General features: G+C 30.0%; 3 protein-coding genes across 3 annotated transcripts; all 3 read right to left on the bottom strand.

Moving 5' to 3' along the window:
• Nucleotides 1-4599: 4599 nt before the first annotated feature.
• On the bottom strand, nucleotides 4600-5259 carry LOC138342178 (protein DOG1-like 4). Its single transcript, XM_069294383.1, has one exon. It carries the CDS (start codon nucleotides 5257-5259, stop codon nucleotides 4600-4602), a length of 660 nt encoding a protein of 219 aa, XP_069150484.1.
• Nucleotides 5260-8806: 3547 nt separating this feature from the next.
• On the bottom strand, nucleotides 8807-9646 carry LOC138342177 (protein DOG1-like 3). Its single transcript, XM_069294382.1, has one exon. It carries the CDS (start codon nucleotides 9644-9646, stop codon nucleotides 8807-8809), a length of 840 nt encoding a protein of 279 aa, XP_069150483.1.
• Nucleotides 9647-15432: 5786 nt separating this feature from the next.
• LOC138342175 (protein DOG1-like 4) lies at nucleotides 15433-16092 on the bottom strand. Its single transcript, XM_069294381.1, has one exon. The coding sequence runs from the start codon at nucleotides 16090-16092 to the stop codon at nucleotides 15433-15435; it is 660 nt and encodes a 219-aa protein (XP_069150482.1).
• Nucleotides 16093-18160: the final 2068 nt, after the last annotated feature.

Raw genomic sequence — 18160 nt, 5'->3', positions numbered from 1 at the left:
TGAAAGAAGGAAATTTCAAAAAATAACTAAGACCAATACAATCATGCTTTTTAGTTGATGTTTCTCTAATTATGAATCGTAACTATAATTCAATGTGCTACAGAATGCATATATTTCGTGCTTTTGATCTTTTAGTTATACAAATACATTTGACAGTCAACTCCTTAATTAATGCAGTTTGACATTTAATTACTTGATTGATCAATTACTTATAAAATTATATTTTAAAATGGAATTTTTTTTGCAAAGTATGCATGCAAGAAGTATATTTTCCCAAGTATTTCTTACCAAAATAAGTCTCCTGAAGTTCAAAATTTTCTTGTCAATAACCACGTCCGCTGAATAGAAATAGTAAATTAAAAGCCCAGACAAAATGAGCACCTAGAAAAAAAAGTCATATACAGATAAGTTGGCTAGGTAAGCGTCCTGTAGTAAGAGAAGTAATTATGAACCCTGTAAACCATCCCCATGTCTTCCTTGAAAATATGCTTCTGAATTTCTTGAAATTAAAATTAAGAAAGAAAACAATAATCACTAATTGATATCAATAAAACAAAAGTATATAAAGACAATTATTTGTTAGATAAATAAGCAATATTGGATAAATGTAAGAGATATACAAATACAAAAATCAGACAATGACTAAAAATGCATAACTGCTTGAGATATACAAATAATTAATTATATACCAAATAGATATACAAATAGAAAAAAAAAGACACCTGACTGTGTACAAAAATCTAATTCTACACTGATATAAATAAGAAAACATATAAATATAATTGAATGTTAGATAAATAAGCAATATTGAACCAATATAAGCGATATACAAATAAGTAATTAATGTTGGACAACTATTGAAAACACACAAGTTCTCAAGATACAAGTACTAACTCTCTAAAATCATATGCATAATTAATCATTTATCCAAATACAATTTCCTAGAGCTAGAATCATAGCATATACAAATTCATATACAAGACTAAATAGACAACAATTTATAACCAAGAATTTAAGAATAAAATTGTGAATTGATATAGACCTATTGAAAATTTATAAACAATACAAAAGGAGAAAATTAGATTTTATCACCAATACCTTCAATTATTGAATAACATCTTCATCATTCGATGCATAATCAACTCATTTGCATCTTTACTTCAAATCCTGAAATTGAGAAAGCATGATATCTAAGTATTTTCCAAACTTGAGTTCATGTCATCTTTCTTAGACGAAATAAGTGATATGCTACCACTGAAAAAAAAAAGGAGAAGAAGAATGTCATTTGAATTATATAGAGCCAAGAGCTGAGAAGTGGCAATGGTACAAAAGACACCTAATTAATGAACTTGGAGGCAACGTATCAATTTAAGTTCTAAAATAGAAAGAGGCATTATATTACTTGGTACTTGATATCAATGTTCGACAAACATAAATAGATATTTGAATTTACATAAAATTAATGAAGTACATATACGTATTTTATATGAAAATTCATATGACATATTTTAAAATTAATGCGTATAATATATGTTCTTATACGGATGTCAGCTGAGCATTACCAAGTATAGGCATATCCTATATATTTTGTATAAATTAATCACATAAAAACAACAATTGTTTACTTGCTATTATGAATTGAAATTTATTAGTAAGTCTTGGTGATCTTTGAGGGGTTTGAAGAGGCAATTTGGAAATTGAGAAAGTTGAAGAGTTAACGTAGGGAATAAGGAAAATATAAGCTTATTTGTGTCCAACACGTGGTGGCCTGTGATTCGATGTGTGAACTAGGTCAAACACAACTTGAATTCGTATATTAAAATATATATATATATATATATATATATATATATATATAAATTTAACTACCGATCACATGTTTTTAAGTTAGATTCAAAGAATAATTACATGTATTAGGTGAAATTAACTTTCAATGGAGGATATCTGGTGATAAGGTCTAAGGGAAGCGAGGAGAAGTTATATTATTATAAAATAATATAATTAAGTAAATACAAAATACTACTATCTTCTTTTCTCTGATTTCCATCTTCTCCAAATTCATCTATGGAGAATTGAGGTCATTAGCTTAAACTAATTGAGTACAATGAAGATGGATGATATTTGAAAAACGAAACAAAACATAGGCGCATTTGACGTCCAATTAGGACAAATTGAGTTGAATGGCTATTTAATAAATAACTTCAATTATTACCAATTTTATTTTGTACATATATAAGTGTTTATACGAGAAAGTCAAGTTAAATGTCTTTGTTATATTCTTGGAAAATTTATATAGATGTGTTTGTAGTGAATTAAAATTTACTAAATATAAATTATGAAGTTGTTCAAATTATATTAAATTAATGAATATATTAGTTCAAATAAATTTCATAGATTAATATAATTGATTTAATTATTTAAATTCAAATAAATGTAAATTTAATCAAGGGATAATTGTATATAATAGCAAACTAATAATCTAAAATAAATGGAGTAGCTACTGTTTGATTTAATTGTGCCCCATAAGAAACGTTTGCCAAAGTTTGTTAGTCGTCTCTCTCCCAAAACTCTCGTTCGCCACTCTCCCATTCTCGCTCACCGTTCTCCCTCTGCTCGCCTCTCTCGCTTTATACAATAGAAGTGTATAATTGTATTTCTGTTTTGTATAAAGCGAGAAAAAATTATACATACACATGTAAAAACATATATCTTCGTGCTATACACTTAATTATATAATTTACAAACATTTTAGTTCGATTCAATTGTAAATGCGAATTTTATACAAATATTGCAGCGAGAAAGGCCAGAGAATCATACAATTGCAGTGAAATACAATTTTCTCTCGCTTTATACAACAGAAGTATAAATTGTGTTTCTGTTTTTGTATAAAGCGAGAGAAAAACATATATATCTTCTTCCTATACATTTATAATTATACAATATACAAACATTTTACTTCGATTCAATTGTGTGCAAAACAAATACTATACACATATTGCAGCTGAATAGGCCAGTGAATTATACAATTGCACATTGTGCAATTGCAGCAAAATAAGCCAGCGAATCATACAATTTAGGCCAGTGAATCATACAATTGTATATGTATAGCGAGGCCAGCGAATTATGCAATTTAGACCAGCGATTTATACACTTGTATATGTATAGCGAATTATACAGTTATATGTTTGGTATGGAGCTCAATTATGCAAACTTCACTATAATATACAAATATGAATTTATTGTTTGCTATATGTGAAAGTTGCCCTTTAATTAAAGTCCGCTCCATAAAGCACATATGATATTTCACTTAAATCTGATTGGCCGAAGGGAGTCCTGTTCTAATGACAACTCCTCTATTCTAAAACTATAAATGGAGGTCTCATAATTCATAAAAAGGGGACAAAGAAAATTATAAACAAGAAGCTAGAGAAAATTTATGGTACAAATGTCATTTAATTCTCTACAAAGCTACAAGTTTAAGAATTCAAGTTCAAGAACGATCAAGATCAAGACCATCGAATTCAAGAACAAGCTCGAATTTATATTTGAAAAGGCGAATTCAGAGGAATCATAGAGATTGTTACATTTGCATTTGAAATAATAAAATCGATTGTTGCTATAATTTTCCGTTTCTGATTATTATTTTCTCGAAGCGAATTTTATTACCTACTTAAGAAATTGTTACGTAGCAATCTTAGTGGACACTTACTATATGATTTTTATACATATTACATAAAATAATTTATAAAACACATGTAATACAATTACACAAAATAATTTATAAAACACATGTAATACAATTCTTTTCATAAGTAGTATATTTATCACATAATTTAATACCCTTATAAAGTATAATATATTTTGTCAATATCTAATTAGCAATGAGACATATATTTTAAAATATTCACAATACATGTGTCTTGCATACAAAATCACTTTAAATTCAGAATATTATTATGTATTGCAATACATAATAATAATAATAATAATAATAATAAAAGTAAAATATTGCTAAAATGGGTAAATATTTGTTATATTATTTACTGAACTAAGTGATTTTTCCGAAAATGAAAGAAAAAGGCAGGCCCAAAAACCCAACCCGTTCTTCCTCAATCCCTTTTCGGAATCTCATGGCTTTCTTACAAACATTTTTCTAATGCTGCTGCAGACTGCCATTGTTACAGCTCTCTCTCTCTCCTCATCCGCAACAGATATGCTTCTTCCAAATTATTCCTTCGATATAAGCCCTAAAGTTTGCTGGATTTCGATTTATGTGCATTGATTAGTTTTGAATTTTATTTAATACTGAAAATCACTTGTTGAAAACAATACTTTTCGAAGTGAAACGAAGTTGTTACTATGTATTATAATATTAGAGAGGATGAAGAAATATATTCAGTTCCGATTTAAACTAATACTGCAGATTTCTACCAAATGTTGGGCATCTTCGAGTGTAGAGAATTGTTATCTTCAGAGTGTTGATTCATTTGCTCCCAAAATATAAGAGTCTACTCAAAGCAAGCTAATTTAAAAAAAAAAAGCCGTTCCAATAAAAGGAAATTGACACAATCACAAAATAAAATCTGGAGACTAGCTAAGCTAATCAACATTTATTCTTTTTCTTCCCCTTTTCCTCATCTGAATTTGAATAGTAGAAATAGCAGCCAAGAAATCAACACTCTGTAAAGGACTCAATATCTCCAACAAACCTTTCAACGTTTTAAGCCTAACACAATCTGCCATTTTCATAACCCTTTCTAAACTCATCCTTAACCCTTTCAACGCCAATTCTACCAACTCATCATTATCATTTCTAATCCTTGCTAATTCCACCATTTTTCTATCCCCAATTGCAACCTGTTGCCTCTCCATTTCCCTCTCCACTTTCTCTTCCTCTCCGCGAATTTTCACCCTCAAACCATCAATATTCTTCAATTCCTCATCCGAAAACGCTCCTCCACCGCCACTCACTAATCGAAACGCCATGGAAGGCTTCCACCCTGTGATCCACGAGTAGACGATTTCTAAAGGACTAAGCCACATTGGAGTGAAAAATGCTAAGATGTCTTCATGAGCTGCGGCCCATTTGGCTGTGTAGTAGTTCTTGTGATGTGTCGTCATTTTACTCACCAATAACTCGTGATCATTCACGTATGACGTCTCCCTAGGTACAATAACGAGTTGTTTCAGCAACTCTTCAAGTTGGATCATCCAATTTTCAAAGTATTTTGTGAAGTTTTCCGCTACTTGGCTCGTCATTTTTGATAATCGTAGTAGTTGTATATGAGAAGAATAATGCACTAATTAATTAACTGCCAAGAAAAAACAGAGTAAAATATATAGAGCGAGAAAACAAGTGGCAATGCTACAAAAGGTTGCGTGGCTTCGACACCTCTGCATGCCTTACGCGCAACTATTTAATGAACTTGGGTAGTGGGGGAACCAATTTAACTTCTGCTCCCACGGTTATACCATCTTTGTACACGGTTGATTTTGAAAAAAATTATAAATGAAAAAGTAATTTTAATTTTATCGCTATTTAAATATATAATAAAAAATGATTATACAAGTAAATTAACAAGTGTAAAATTGTCTATTAATTTTATATTGATCAAATTATTTACTTTTTAAATATGATCTTTATATCAGTGATAAATATTAGGTTTTAGCGTGTAAAGTAGTACTCTGGCTATTTCATATTAATCAAAATGTCATTAAATGAAATGTATTTTTACAGTTATAGAATGAATGGTCGAAGTGAAGGTTGGTGATGTTTAATAAGAGTGAAGAGGCAATTTTGGAAAAGAGAGAGAATGCATGTAGAGAAGGTGTAGGTAATGACAATGAAACGTGTCAAGAAGAAGGGTTACACGTTGCAGCCACATGTTAATGTTGCTAATAAAGTCGGAGATCATTGACCACAACTAAATACACAAACACCAAGTATGTACAAAGCACTACATTAATCGGATCTAGTCATACTGAGTGACAAGTCATGGAAATTGGAACATATCTGACTCATTTGGGTCATGTTTTTTTTTTCAACTTATGTTTTTGGAGTTTTGAATTGTGCATGGCAATATTTGACTCCTCTCCATTATTCTTTCCTCAATTTCGTCGTCGTGCACGTTTAGATAAGAGATATGCATTTCATTTAAAGTTTAAAGGTCATGCTTATATTATATTAATTGATATTATAACAATAGTTAATTCAACTAATCTCTGTGGCATGAATATTGATAAATTGTTTTTGAGACGGTTTAAATTATCATTAAGTGTTTAAAAATATGAAAAAATAAAAACACAAAAAAATATTTAAAATCTATTATATTCGTAAGACATATGCATATAATTAAAGAAAATAATATAATTAATGTAATTAGTTTAAATATTTAATAGACAAATATGAACATACACCAAAATAATTTAAGTTGAAACGAGATTTACTTTGAGTGTTCTAAGTAAAAAATGACAAGTTTAAAAACTCAAATATGTATTGAGTATCGATCATAAATTTTTAAGTTTCAACGGAGGATATGTGGATTGTGGTGATAATGTCTAAGAGAAGCGAGGAGAAGTTTGCAAGATTAGTCTTCCACAGACTTTGCACCCGATGATTTGATTCAAATAACATGTAAACAAAAACAAACAATTGGTATTTTGATAACACGGTCAAAAGAAGAAAAAAATATAGTATCCTACTAATAACTTGAGTACAGCAGAGAAATATTAGCTAGCATCACTAACGATATCATATCATTATAAAGTAATATGATTAAGTGAATACAAAATACTAATATCTTCTCTAAACTGATTTCCGTCTTCTCTAGATTCAATCTATGGAGAACTGAGGTCATTAGCTTAAATTAATTGAGTACAATGGAGATTGATGATATTTGAAAAACAAAAGAAAAGATTGTTGAGTTTGAAGTCCAACTAGGACAAATTGAATTGAATGGCCATTTTAATTTTTATTAAATAACTTCAATTATTACCAATTTTATTTTGTACAAAGATAGACTTATGTTCATTGAAAATTTGAAAGCATAAATATGAGATAAAGTCTTCTTTATATTTTTGAAAAATTCATATGGATATATCATATTAAGAAATTTGAACGATCTATAGTAATAACATTTTTTTTTAGTAAACACTTATTTTATAAGTTTTATATGTATAACAAAAAACAATTCATAAAATATATATACTACATATTTTATTCATAACTAATACATTTATTATCCACTTATAATATATATTCTAAATATCTAATTACCAAACAAATATATATCTTAAAATATTCATAATACGGTTTTCTTGCATGCTTAATGTCTTTTGATTTATTGCAAGTTCATAATATTACTATACATAATAATAAAATTAAATTATCATTAATATCAGTAATGAAAGAAAAAGGCAGGCCCAAAAACCCAACCCGTTCTTCCTCAATCCCTTTTCGGTATCTCTATTTTCTTACAAACATTTTTCTAATGCTGCTGCGGACTGCCATTGTTACAGCTCTCTCTCTCTATCTGCTCATACGCAACAGGTCTGCTTCTTCCGAATTACTCCTTCGATGTAAGCCCTAAAGTTTGCTGGATTTCGATTTATGTGCATTGATTAGTTTTGAATTTTATTTATTATTGAAAATCACTTGTTGCAAACAATACTTTTCGAACTGCATATCCATGTATTGCAGTTTGTTTTCTGGATTTTTTATGAAGTGAAAGAAGCTATTTTGTTGAAAAACTGTGCTTTAGGATATAGAGAGCATGAAGAAACAGATTCAATTCCAATTTAAACTGAAACTGCACTGCACACATACATTTAATAGATTTCTACCAAATCTTGGGCATCTTCGAGTGTAGGGAATTGTTATCTTCAGAGTGTTGATTCATTTGCTCCCATAATATAAGATAACAGTTTTAAGTTTCATGCACTAACTGTATATTAATTATTACATGGAAGTTTAGAACACTTAAATGTCTATGTGAGAGCAAGTGAATGCAGTGTGTATTAGTTTGTAACTTACAAAAGATAGTGGACAACAGTTTGGATCAGTAAGAGTGCACTAATGGTGTAAAAGAATTTTTTTTGTAGTTTCAGTAGATAAAACTTGAATTCTGTATACAAATATACATGTATGCAAAGATGAACAATTTTGTTTCTGCTACTCCTTGCCTTGTCATATTGTTTTCTCTATTCTCGACAATTTTTGAAAGTGTGCAAGTGTTTCAAGTTTATCCCCACATTGGGGAATGTCAATTTCAGAAATGTCCAACTTTTGAACGTCTTAGCAACTACTAAGCTCCTGCGTACCCCCAACCAATTAGGGCAAAGTGTTCATTCATACCCACGACCATGTTTACTTCATCTTCAAGGGCAAGCATCCCGGCTCTCAGGGCCTCAGGCAACCCCTGGATCTTTTCCTACTTCCTTAGTGATTTATGTTTTCATCTAGGCGTTGTGACACCCAGTTTTGCGCTTCATAGGATTAAAATGTTTGTTACTGTTTTGGACTTCTGTTAGTGATTGGTTCAAAATCATAGAATTTGATTAATTGAAGGTTAAGTGTTGTTAGTCGATGTTAGTTGATCATTGTTATTTTCCCGTCAAAGAAACTACTTTCCTCTCTATTTTAAGATTCAAATGTTAAGAAAGTTATTGCTGTAGATCAACGTCTTTTTAAGCTTCATCGGTAGTTTCACTAGAACATAAAAGATTGGAAAGAAGTGGTAAAATAATGCCGACTTAGTAATAACAAAACATTTATTCTATATAACATAAGCGGTTTAACTCCCTTATTTTAATTTTTAAGACCAGATAAAGTTGGACATGTGTTCCTCTCTTGTTTTGTTTCTCTGTTCCTCCCATGCTGATGATCTCTTTTTTTACCCCAAGCATTGACACAAAGATGGAGCTTCTTGCTAGCTATGAGAAAATCCACAGCTTGAAGTGGACTCAGTATGTTGATCAGCTCCTTCAAAGTCACCATCCTCAGCTTATCAGCTTCTTCTACAACATTCACCAAAAACTTAGCATGTCTATCAAGGGCCTCCTCTGCTTCACGACATATTTCACCAGGATTTCCCACTTCATTGGCGATAATGGCAAATGGCTGATCAGCTATCTCCTCCTGCAAGCTGGCGAGCTTATTTGATAACTGATCTTCTTGCCTTATTGTCTTCCTCTGTAACTCATCCACTGAGTTCAGCTGCACGGTCAAGAGCCCGCTGAGGTGTCCGGATCTATTGCCTTGGAGATAGTTGGAGAGATGGGATTCAAATTCTTTGCCACTCATCGCATAAAGGAGACGGATGTAACTGGAAGGCCTGCATCCGGAGATCCAAAGCATGGAGCTTTCTAGCGTGGTGCACCAAGTTGGTGCAAGGTAGGCAGTGACATCACTACACGCCAAATGTCTGCGGGTGTCAATGTATTCTTGGAAGTGTTTGATGGATTTCTCAATGAGTTGTTTTAGGTTGAAGTCACTGCTGGCGCTAGTGTTAGAGGTGCTGGACGATGACGAGGAGTCGGAATTGTGAATAAGCTCCAAGAGGTCTTGTTGTTGGAGCTCCATCCATTCTTCGAAGCACGAGTGCTGAGCTTCTTTATCACTTACATTGTTATTGAAGGAAGTCGTCATCTTACTCCATGTCAATGAACAGTGGGTATTGATAAGAGTTGAACAATATAGACTGTGTTTAAGAGATAGTGGAAATACTTCTTTGCTTTCGATACTTTATAGTAAAAAAAATCCAAAAAGGTTTTGTTTGCATAATAATTAATCTTGGAACTCGTGACAGTAACCAAACCAATGATTTTGTATGCATTAGTCTCGCACAATGTATATATTTGTTGGAAAAGAGATAATAAATAACACAATTATGCCTCCAGTAATGACATGTTATGTCTTTTTTTTTTCTTTTTTTTAAAGGTGTATGGATCTAATTTGATTTTTATGCCAAATACGTAACTAAATAATGTTTATGCCAAGTCCGAATATATTTATTTTCTGTCGTTGTTTCATTTTAAAGAAAGAAGCCAAATTGTATAGGAAATCAAAGTAATAATCTGTGGGGCCGATGGAGTGATTGTAGACATAAATATGAAATAGTATAAAGTTGAACATTTTTTGGGTGTTACTGAGAGCCAGTAAACGACACTCACTGTACACTGCACAGCCATGAGCCACCTCTTATAGATATTCTATAATTCGAGCTTTTGGGTAAAGCCAATGAAGCACGGGCAAAGTAAAACGTACAATATTGACACTGAACATAATAAATAAAAGTGATTTTGATACGATGACCATGATGCAAATCATTTAGAGTGCCTCACCGCATATCTCGCACAACAATAAAAAGCTAAAAAAGTATTTATTTTCTTTGGCATTATTAAGACAAAAGACTCATTCCAACATTGAAGACTTGTTTTACAAATTGAAAGTGATATTGAAATAGTATGAGTAGACAATAATATTCTAATCAATACACTCAATTAGATAAAAACGACTTAATTCTCTATAAGATAACTATATGCTGCTGATAGTATAACGTTAACAATTTCTAAAACAGTCGAATACATTTTTCAAAATAAAAATTTATAAGATCTTACTTAAAATCAAAAAATATTAAAGATTAAGATGTGATCAGATTCTTCTTGACAAATAAGAAATCCAAAGTCCTCTCTTTGCGGCGACCTACGTCATCCTAGTCGATTCAGACATTGTAGCTCTTGAATCACGAAAATAATAAAAAGAGAAGAATAAAAAAATTAATCGAATTATATTTATTTCTAATTACAGTCATTTTTTATAGGATCAAGATATGTTGCAAACAAACGCGCATTCAAATATGTTTGCTTTACATCAAATCAAATGGAATCATTGACATTGAGACAATAACGTTATAGATGTTGTCAATTTGTGTTAGAAAAATTGAAATTAATGATTATAATAAATTTTTTCAGAAACATTAAGTAATTAAAATTTATTAAATCAGTAAAAGAGATGAACAGAAATTTAATTCACAATAAAAAACTAAAATTTATAAAACGTATCAGACTATGGAAAAACTTTTAAATAGGAAAAAGATCAACTCCACTGAACTCACAGTGTCCCCTTAAGCAAATTATTCTCCTCTAATATTCGAGGTTTGAAAATATCAAAAACTTCTGCTGTTGATTGGTTCGCTGACATCAGTGCAGAAGAAGAAGAAGAAAATTAGAAAATTCGTAAGGAAATATTCCGAAGAATGAATGATATTTATAGGTAAGAATAATTGGTTCCGAAAGGTCGCAACCCTTTTAGAATCCACACAACCATTAATGAAAGTTTGCAACCTTTCAAATGGTACTAACTGTTCCTGAAAGTTGCAACCTTTCAGAACATTCATGGCAGAAATTTTAAATAAAATGGAAAAGTTCAAATAAAATGGGTCGCGCGCGGATCTGAGTTAGATCGGGTTAATCAACTAAAAAATTGAAACGTTTTGGTTAAGTATTTTAACTTAAAACGTCAATTAATTAATTAAAAATATTTTTGGACTTTTAATTTAATTAATTAAATAATTAAAACAAACTTTGTCTAAAAAACATATCTTGATCATCCATAGTCATAGCCAAAGCCAAGCAATGACGGAAAGGGGTCTCTCTTTTCAACCCTTTTAACTATTGATAGGAGTGTTTCTATATTTAAACTCTCCTATTTTACTTTCCACCATCGATGAGGGACAAATGTCTTTTTCGTTAAAATATAAGATTCAAATTCGCAACTTTTAAGTTTTTTTTTCCCCTCTATTTCCTATCAATTCTTGCAATACTATCCAACAATAGATATCAATTTTGCATAGATCAGTGAGTAGTTAGTCCTGCTCAACCGATAGTAACAACTGGTTGATCTGCAACTTGTAATAAATAATATTGGTTTGGTCTCAAATATATGAACCAAGTACGAATTCAGCCGATTTATATTGGGAAATAAATGGACCGAGCAAAGGGAATTAATAACAAGATGAGAATCGCATTCTCATTGATCAGATAAAAGTTATATCAAATGATCAATCAATTTAGCTATTAAAATTTCTCGAATAGATAAAACTTAAAGTACAGTTTGTGGAGGAATTATGAATATGTATGTATTAGACTAGGCTACGTCTATACTTTCGTTACTAGAAAGAACTGGTTAACATTATTTTATTTATTTTATATAAAAAAAAAAGTATAAAAGGATGGATACCTTTTCTGTAGTTGAACTTATTAATAGCAACAAAAGAAAGAAAAGGACAAACCCAAACGCATTTCGAGTCACAAGATGCATATAATGTAGTGAGCTGGATTAGAAAATCAGTTTTAGTTTGTTGTTTTCGATTGTTCATGTTTTGTAACCAAGCTTAGGAGATAGGACACATATATGACATTTTTTGCGGCAGAAAACACGATGCTTGAGCAACTTGTTTCTTGTTTGTCAATACATTTTGTGAGGTTGTTAATCTTTTGCAGACTTTTTTGTCCAAGTGGTCAATATTGGCTTTAAAAGAAAAGATTATTACTTCTTAATTCATTTTATTTATGATAATTTGATTTGGTACGAAATTTAATAAATAAAGCAAAGTTCTTAAAAATTTTAAAATTCAATCTTGTGTGATAGAAAGATCTCATTAAAATTTAAAGGTAATTTCTATAGCGATAGTTAAACTGATTATATTGTATGTAATGAGGTACTATTGTAAAGATGAGAATGTTGAGGGTATAAATAACAATTTCAGCTCATATTAATGAAATGAGCCTATTTAACTGAGTTCGAAGCCTAAAGAGCAAAAAAAAATTTAAAAATTCTAAAGGGATACATCAACTTTTAACCAAAAGGGCAAAATCGCTATTGATTAGCGATTTTGTTTTCACATCATTAGTCTATACTAATAGCGAAAGTAAAATCACTGCTACTGCAGCATTTCTATAAAAAATATTTTTTTTAAATCGCTGCTACTGCACCGATTTAAGTGATAATTTTATTGGCAGCTATTTTCTGTGGATTTCTTTTTCTTTTTCTTTTTAAATCTTAGCTGCTGTTTTAGTTATCGAATTTCCATAAAATTATAATTTATAGCTGCCAATTTTTTAAAGAAAATCATATTAAATGTTGATAATTCTTTTAAGAAAATAATTTACGATTTTAAGAAAAAAGATTGGCACTGATTTATTTTTTTAAAAAAAAAAGTTTCACCAAGCTGCGATCTTTTATTTAGAAAAATCAAGAAAATTACGGACAAGAAAAAGAATTCACTAAAACGCTGCCTTTTTAATTTATTTTTTTAATATACATACGCTACAATTGTAATTTTTTAAATTTAGCACTGAGAATTGTAATACAATTTTTATTTTGATCAAAATTTAAAAAAATTTACCAATATTTAATATGAATTTTTTAACAAAATAATTGACAACGATATTTTTTACAGAAATATTTACTAAAAGCGTTTTTTTTTTTAATTTAAAAGAACTTTTTTTTAAATAAAGGCTGATTTTAATTATTTTTTAAAAAAATTACCAACATTAAATAATTTGTTAAAAAATTATTGGCATATATATATATATATATTTAAATAATTTTCTTTTGCCCAAGGCAGCAATGGCAGCAATCATAAAAAAAAAAAAAAAGCACCACTTACGCAGAAATCGCCGCGAAGCAGCGATTATCCAATTTTTTTTCTTTATAAAATTAAAATTTGCTTAAAAGACTGTTTGGGCAGTGATTTTATTTAAAAAAGTGAAAAAAATATGAATAAAATTGCTGATAGATCAGCGAATTTGAAAATTTTGAGACCGACGTTAAAATAAAATCACTCTCTCAATAACGATTTTCCTCTTCTGATTAAATAAATCGATATACTTTTTTAAAATTTTTGATAATCTTTTTTACCCTTTAGACTTCAAACTCCTATTTAACTCATATTTATATATAGAATTGACATATGTTAAGCCATGTGTTTACCAAATTTTAAGCCTAATTTAATTGGCAGCCAAATTTTTTATTTATGTATTTTACCTTACCAAAGATAGGGAAGAGGATATTTTTTTGTTATCTTATAATTTCACGGTATTGTATTATTAAAATTAGGAATTCTTTTTCTTTTAAATATGGGTACGATATCGAGAGGGAAATAAAAAAAAAAAATTAAAAGGCTTAAATCTGATTGGCCGAAGGGAGTCCTGTTCTAATGGCAACTCCTCTATTCTAAAACTATAAATAGAGGTCTCATAATTCATAAAAAGGGGACAAAGAAAATTATACACAAGAAGCTAGAGAAAATTTGTGGTACAAACGTCATTTAATTCTCTACAAAGCTACAAGTTTAAGAATTCAAGTTCAAGAACGATCAAGATCAAGACCATCGAATTCAAGAACAAGCTCGAATTTATATTTGAAAAGGCAAATTCAGAGGAATCATAGAAATTGTTACACTGGCATTTGAAATAATAAAATCGATTGTTGCTATAATTTTCCGTTTCTGATTATTATTTTCTCGAAGCGAATTTTATTACCTACTTAAGAAATTGTTACGTAGCAATCTTAGTGGACACTTACTATATAATTTTTATATATATTACACAAAATAATTTATAAAATACAGGTAATACAATTCTTTTCATAAGTAGTATATTTATCACATCCTTATAAAGTATAATATATTTTTGTCAATATCTAATTAGCAATGAGACATATATTTTAAAATATTCACAATACATGTGTCTTGCATACAAAATCACTTTAAATTCAGAATATTATTATGTATTGCAATACATAATAATAATAATAATAATAATAATAAAAGTAAAATATTGCTAAAATGGGTAAATATTTGTTATATTATTTACTGAACTAAGTGATTTTTCCGAAAATGAAAGAAAAAGGCAGGCCCAAAAACCCAACCCGTTCTTCCTCAATCCCTTTTCGGAATCTCATGGCTTTCTTACAAACATTTTTCTAATGCTGCTGCAGACTGCCATTGTTACAGCTCTCTCTCTCTCCTCATCCGCAACAGATATGCTTCTTCCAAATTATTCCTTCGATATAAGCCCTAAAGTTTGCTGGATTTCGATTTATGTGCATTGATTAGTTTTGAATTTTATTTAATACTGAAAATCACTTGTTGAAAACAATACTTTTCGAAGTGAAACGAAGTTGTTACTATGTATTATAATATTAGAGAGGATGAAGAAATATATTCAGTTCCGATTTAAACTAATACTGCAGATTTCTACCAAATGTTGGGCATCTTCGAGTGTAGAGAATTGTTATCTTCAGAGTGTTGATTCATTTGCTCCCAAAATATAAGAGTCTACTCAAAGCAAGCTAATTTAAAAAAAAAAAGCCGTTCCAATAAAAGGAAATTGACACAATCACAAAATAAAATCTGGAGACTAGCTAAGCTAATCAACATTTATTCTTTTTCTTCCCCTTTTCCTCATCTGAATTTGAATAGTAGAAATAGCAGCCAAGAAATCAACACTCTGTAAAGGACTCAATATCTCCAACAAACCTTTCAACGTTTTAAGCCTAACACAATCTGCCATTTTCATAACCCTTTCTAAACTCATCCTTAACCCTTTCAACGCCAATTCTACCAACTCATCATTATCATTTCTAATCCTTGCTAATTCCACCATTTTTCTATCCCCAATTGCAACCTGTTGCCTCTCCATTTCCCTCTCCACTTTCTCTTCCTCTCCGCGAATTTTCACCCTCAAACCATCAATATTCTTCAATTCCTCATCCGAAAACGCTCCTCCACCGCCACTCACTAATCGAAACGCCATGGAAGGCTTCCACCCTGTGATCCACGAGTAGACGATTTCTAAAGGACTAAGCCACATTGGAGTGAAAAATGCTAAGATGTCTTCATGAGCTGCGGCCCATTTGGCTGTGTAGTAGTTCTTGTGATGTGTCGTCATTTTACTCACCAATAACTCGTGATCATTCACGTATGACGTCTCCCTAGGTACAATAACGAGTTGTTTCAGCAACTCTTCAAGTTGGATCATCCAATTTTCAAAGTATTTTGTGAAGTTTTCCGCTACTTGGCTCGTCATTTTTGATAATCGTAGTAGTTGTATATGAGAAGAATAATGCACTAATTAATTAACTGCCAAGAAAAAACAGAGTAAAATATATAGAGCGAGAAAACAAGTGGCAATGCTACAAAAGGTTGCGTGGCTTCGACACCTCTGCATGCCTTACGCGCAACTATTTAATGAACTTGGGTAGTGGGGGAACCAATTTAACTTCTGCTCCCACGGTTATACCATCTTTGTACACGGTTGATTTTGAAAAAAATTATAAATGAAAAAGTAATTTTAATTTTATCGCTATTTAAATATATAATAAAAAATGATTATACAAGTAAATTAACAAGTGTAAAATTGTCTATTAATTTTATATTGATCAAATTATTTACTTTTTAAATATGATCTTTATATCAGTGATAAATATTAGGTTTTAGCGTGTAAAGTAGTACTCTGGCTATTTCATATTAATCAAAATGTCATTAAATGAAATGTATTTTTACAGTTATAGAATGAATGGTCGAAGTGAAGGTTGGTGATGTTTAATAAGAGTGAAGAGGCAATTTTGGAAAAGAGAGAGAATGCATGTAGAGAAGGTGTAGGTAATGACAATGAAACGTGTCAAGAAGAAGGGTTACACGTTGCAGCCACATGTTAATGTTGCTAATAAAGTCGGAGATCATTGACCACAACTAAATACACAAACACCAAGTATGTACAAAGCACTACATTAATCGGATCTAGTCATACTGAGTGACAAGTCATGGAAATTGGAACATATCTGACTCATTTGGGTCATGTTTTTTTTTTCAACTTATGTTTTTGGAGTTTTGAATTGTGCATGGCAATATTTGACTCCTCTCCATTATTCTTTCCTCAATTTCGTCGTCGTGCACGTTTAGATAAGAGATATGCATTTCATTTAAAGTTTAAAGGTCATGCTTATATTATATTAATTGATATTATAACAATAGTTAATTCAACTAATCTCTGTGGCATGAATATTGATAAATTGTTTTTGAGACGGTTTAAATTATCATTAAGTGTTTAAAAATATGAAAAAATAAAAACACAAAAAAATATTTAAAATCTATTATATTCGTAAGACATATGCATATAATTAAAGAAAATAATATAATTAATGTAATTAGTTTAAATATTTAATAGACAAATATGAACATACACCAAAATAATTTAAGTTGAAACGAGATTTACTTTGAGTGTTCTAAGTAAAAAATGACAAGTTTAAAAACTCAAATATGTATTGAGTATCGATCATAAATTTTTAAGTTTCAACGGAGGATATGTGGATTGTGGTGATAATGTCTAAGAGAAGCGAGGAGAAGTTTGCAAGATTAGTCTTCCACAGACTTTGCACCCGATGATTTGATTCAAATAACATGTAAACAAAAACAAACAATTGGTATTTTGATAACACGGTCAAAAGAAGAAAAAAATATAGTATCCTACTAATAACTTGAGTACAGCAGAGAAATATTAGCTAGCATCACTAACGATATCATATCATTATAAAGTAATATGATTAAGTGAATACAAAATACTAATATCTTCTCTAAACTGATTTCCGTCTTCTCTAGATTCAATCTATGGAGAACTGAGGTCATTAGCTTAAATTAATTGAGTACAATGGAGATTGATGATATTTGAAAAACAAAAGAAAAGATTGTTGAGTTTGAAGTCCAACTAGGACAAATTGAATTGAATGGCCATTTTAATTTTTATTAAATAACTTCAATTATTACCAATTTTATTTTGTACAAAGATAGACTTATGTTCATTGAAAATTTGAAAGCATAAATATGAGATAAAGTCTTCTTTATATTTTTGAAAAATTCATATGGATATATCATATTAAGAAATTTGAACGATCTATAGTAATAACATTTTTTTTTAGTAAACACTTATTTTATAAGTTTTATATGTATAACAAAAAACAATTCATAAAATATATATACTACATATTTTATTCATAACTAATACATTTATTATCCACTTATAATATATATTCTAAATATCTAATTACCAAACAAATATATATCTTAAAATATTCATAATACGGTTTTCTTGCATGCTT

This window comes from Solanum lycopersicum, chromosome 2, assembly GCF_036512215.1.
Source record: "Solanum lycopersicum chromosome 2, SLM_r2.1".
In the NCBI taxonomy this organism is placed as follows: domain Eukaryota; kingdom Viridiplantae; phylum Streptophyta; class Magnoliopsida; order Solanales; family Solanaceae; genus Solanum; species Solanum lycopersicum.
The sequence above is the reverse complement of the archived record's forward strand: the minus strand, read 5'-3'. Positions and strand labels throughout refer to the sequence as shown.

Bases quoted from the DNA above. Each gene is read 5' to 3' on its own strand.
- LOC138342178 (XM_069294383.1), bottom strand. From the start codon at position 5,259: ATGACGAGCCAAGTAGCGGAAAACTTCACAAAATACTTTGAAAATTGG.
- LOC138342177 (XM_069294382.1), bottom strand. From the start codon at position 9,646: ATGACGACTTCCTTCAATAACAATGTAAGTGATAAAGAAGCTCAGCAC.
- LOC138342175 (XM_069294381.1), bottom strand. From the start codon at position 16,092: ATGACGAGCCAAGTAGCGGAAAACTTCACAAAATACTTTGAAAATTGG.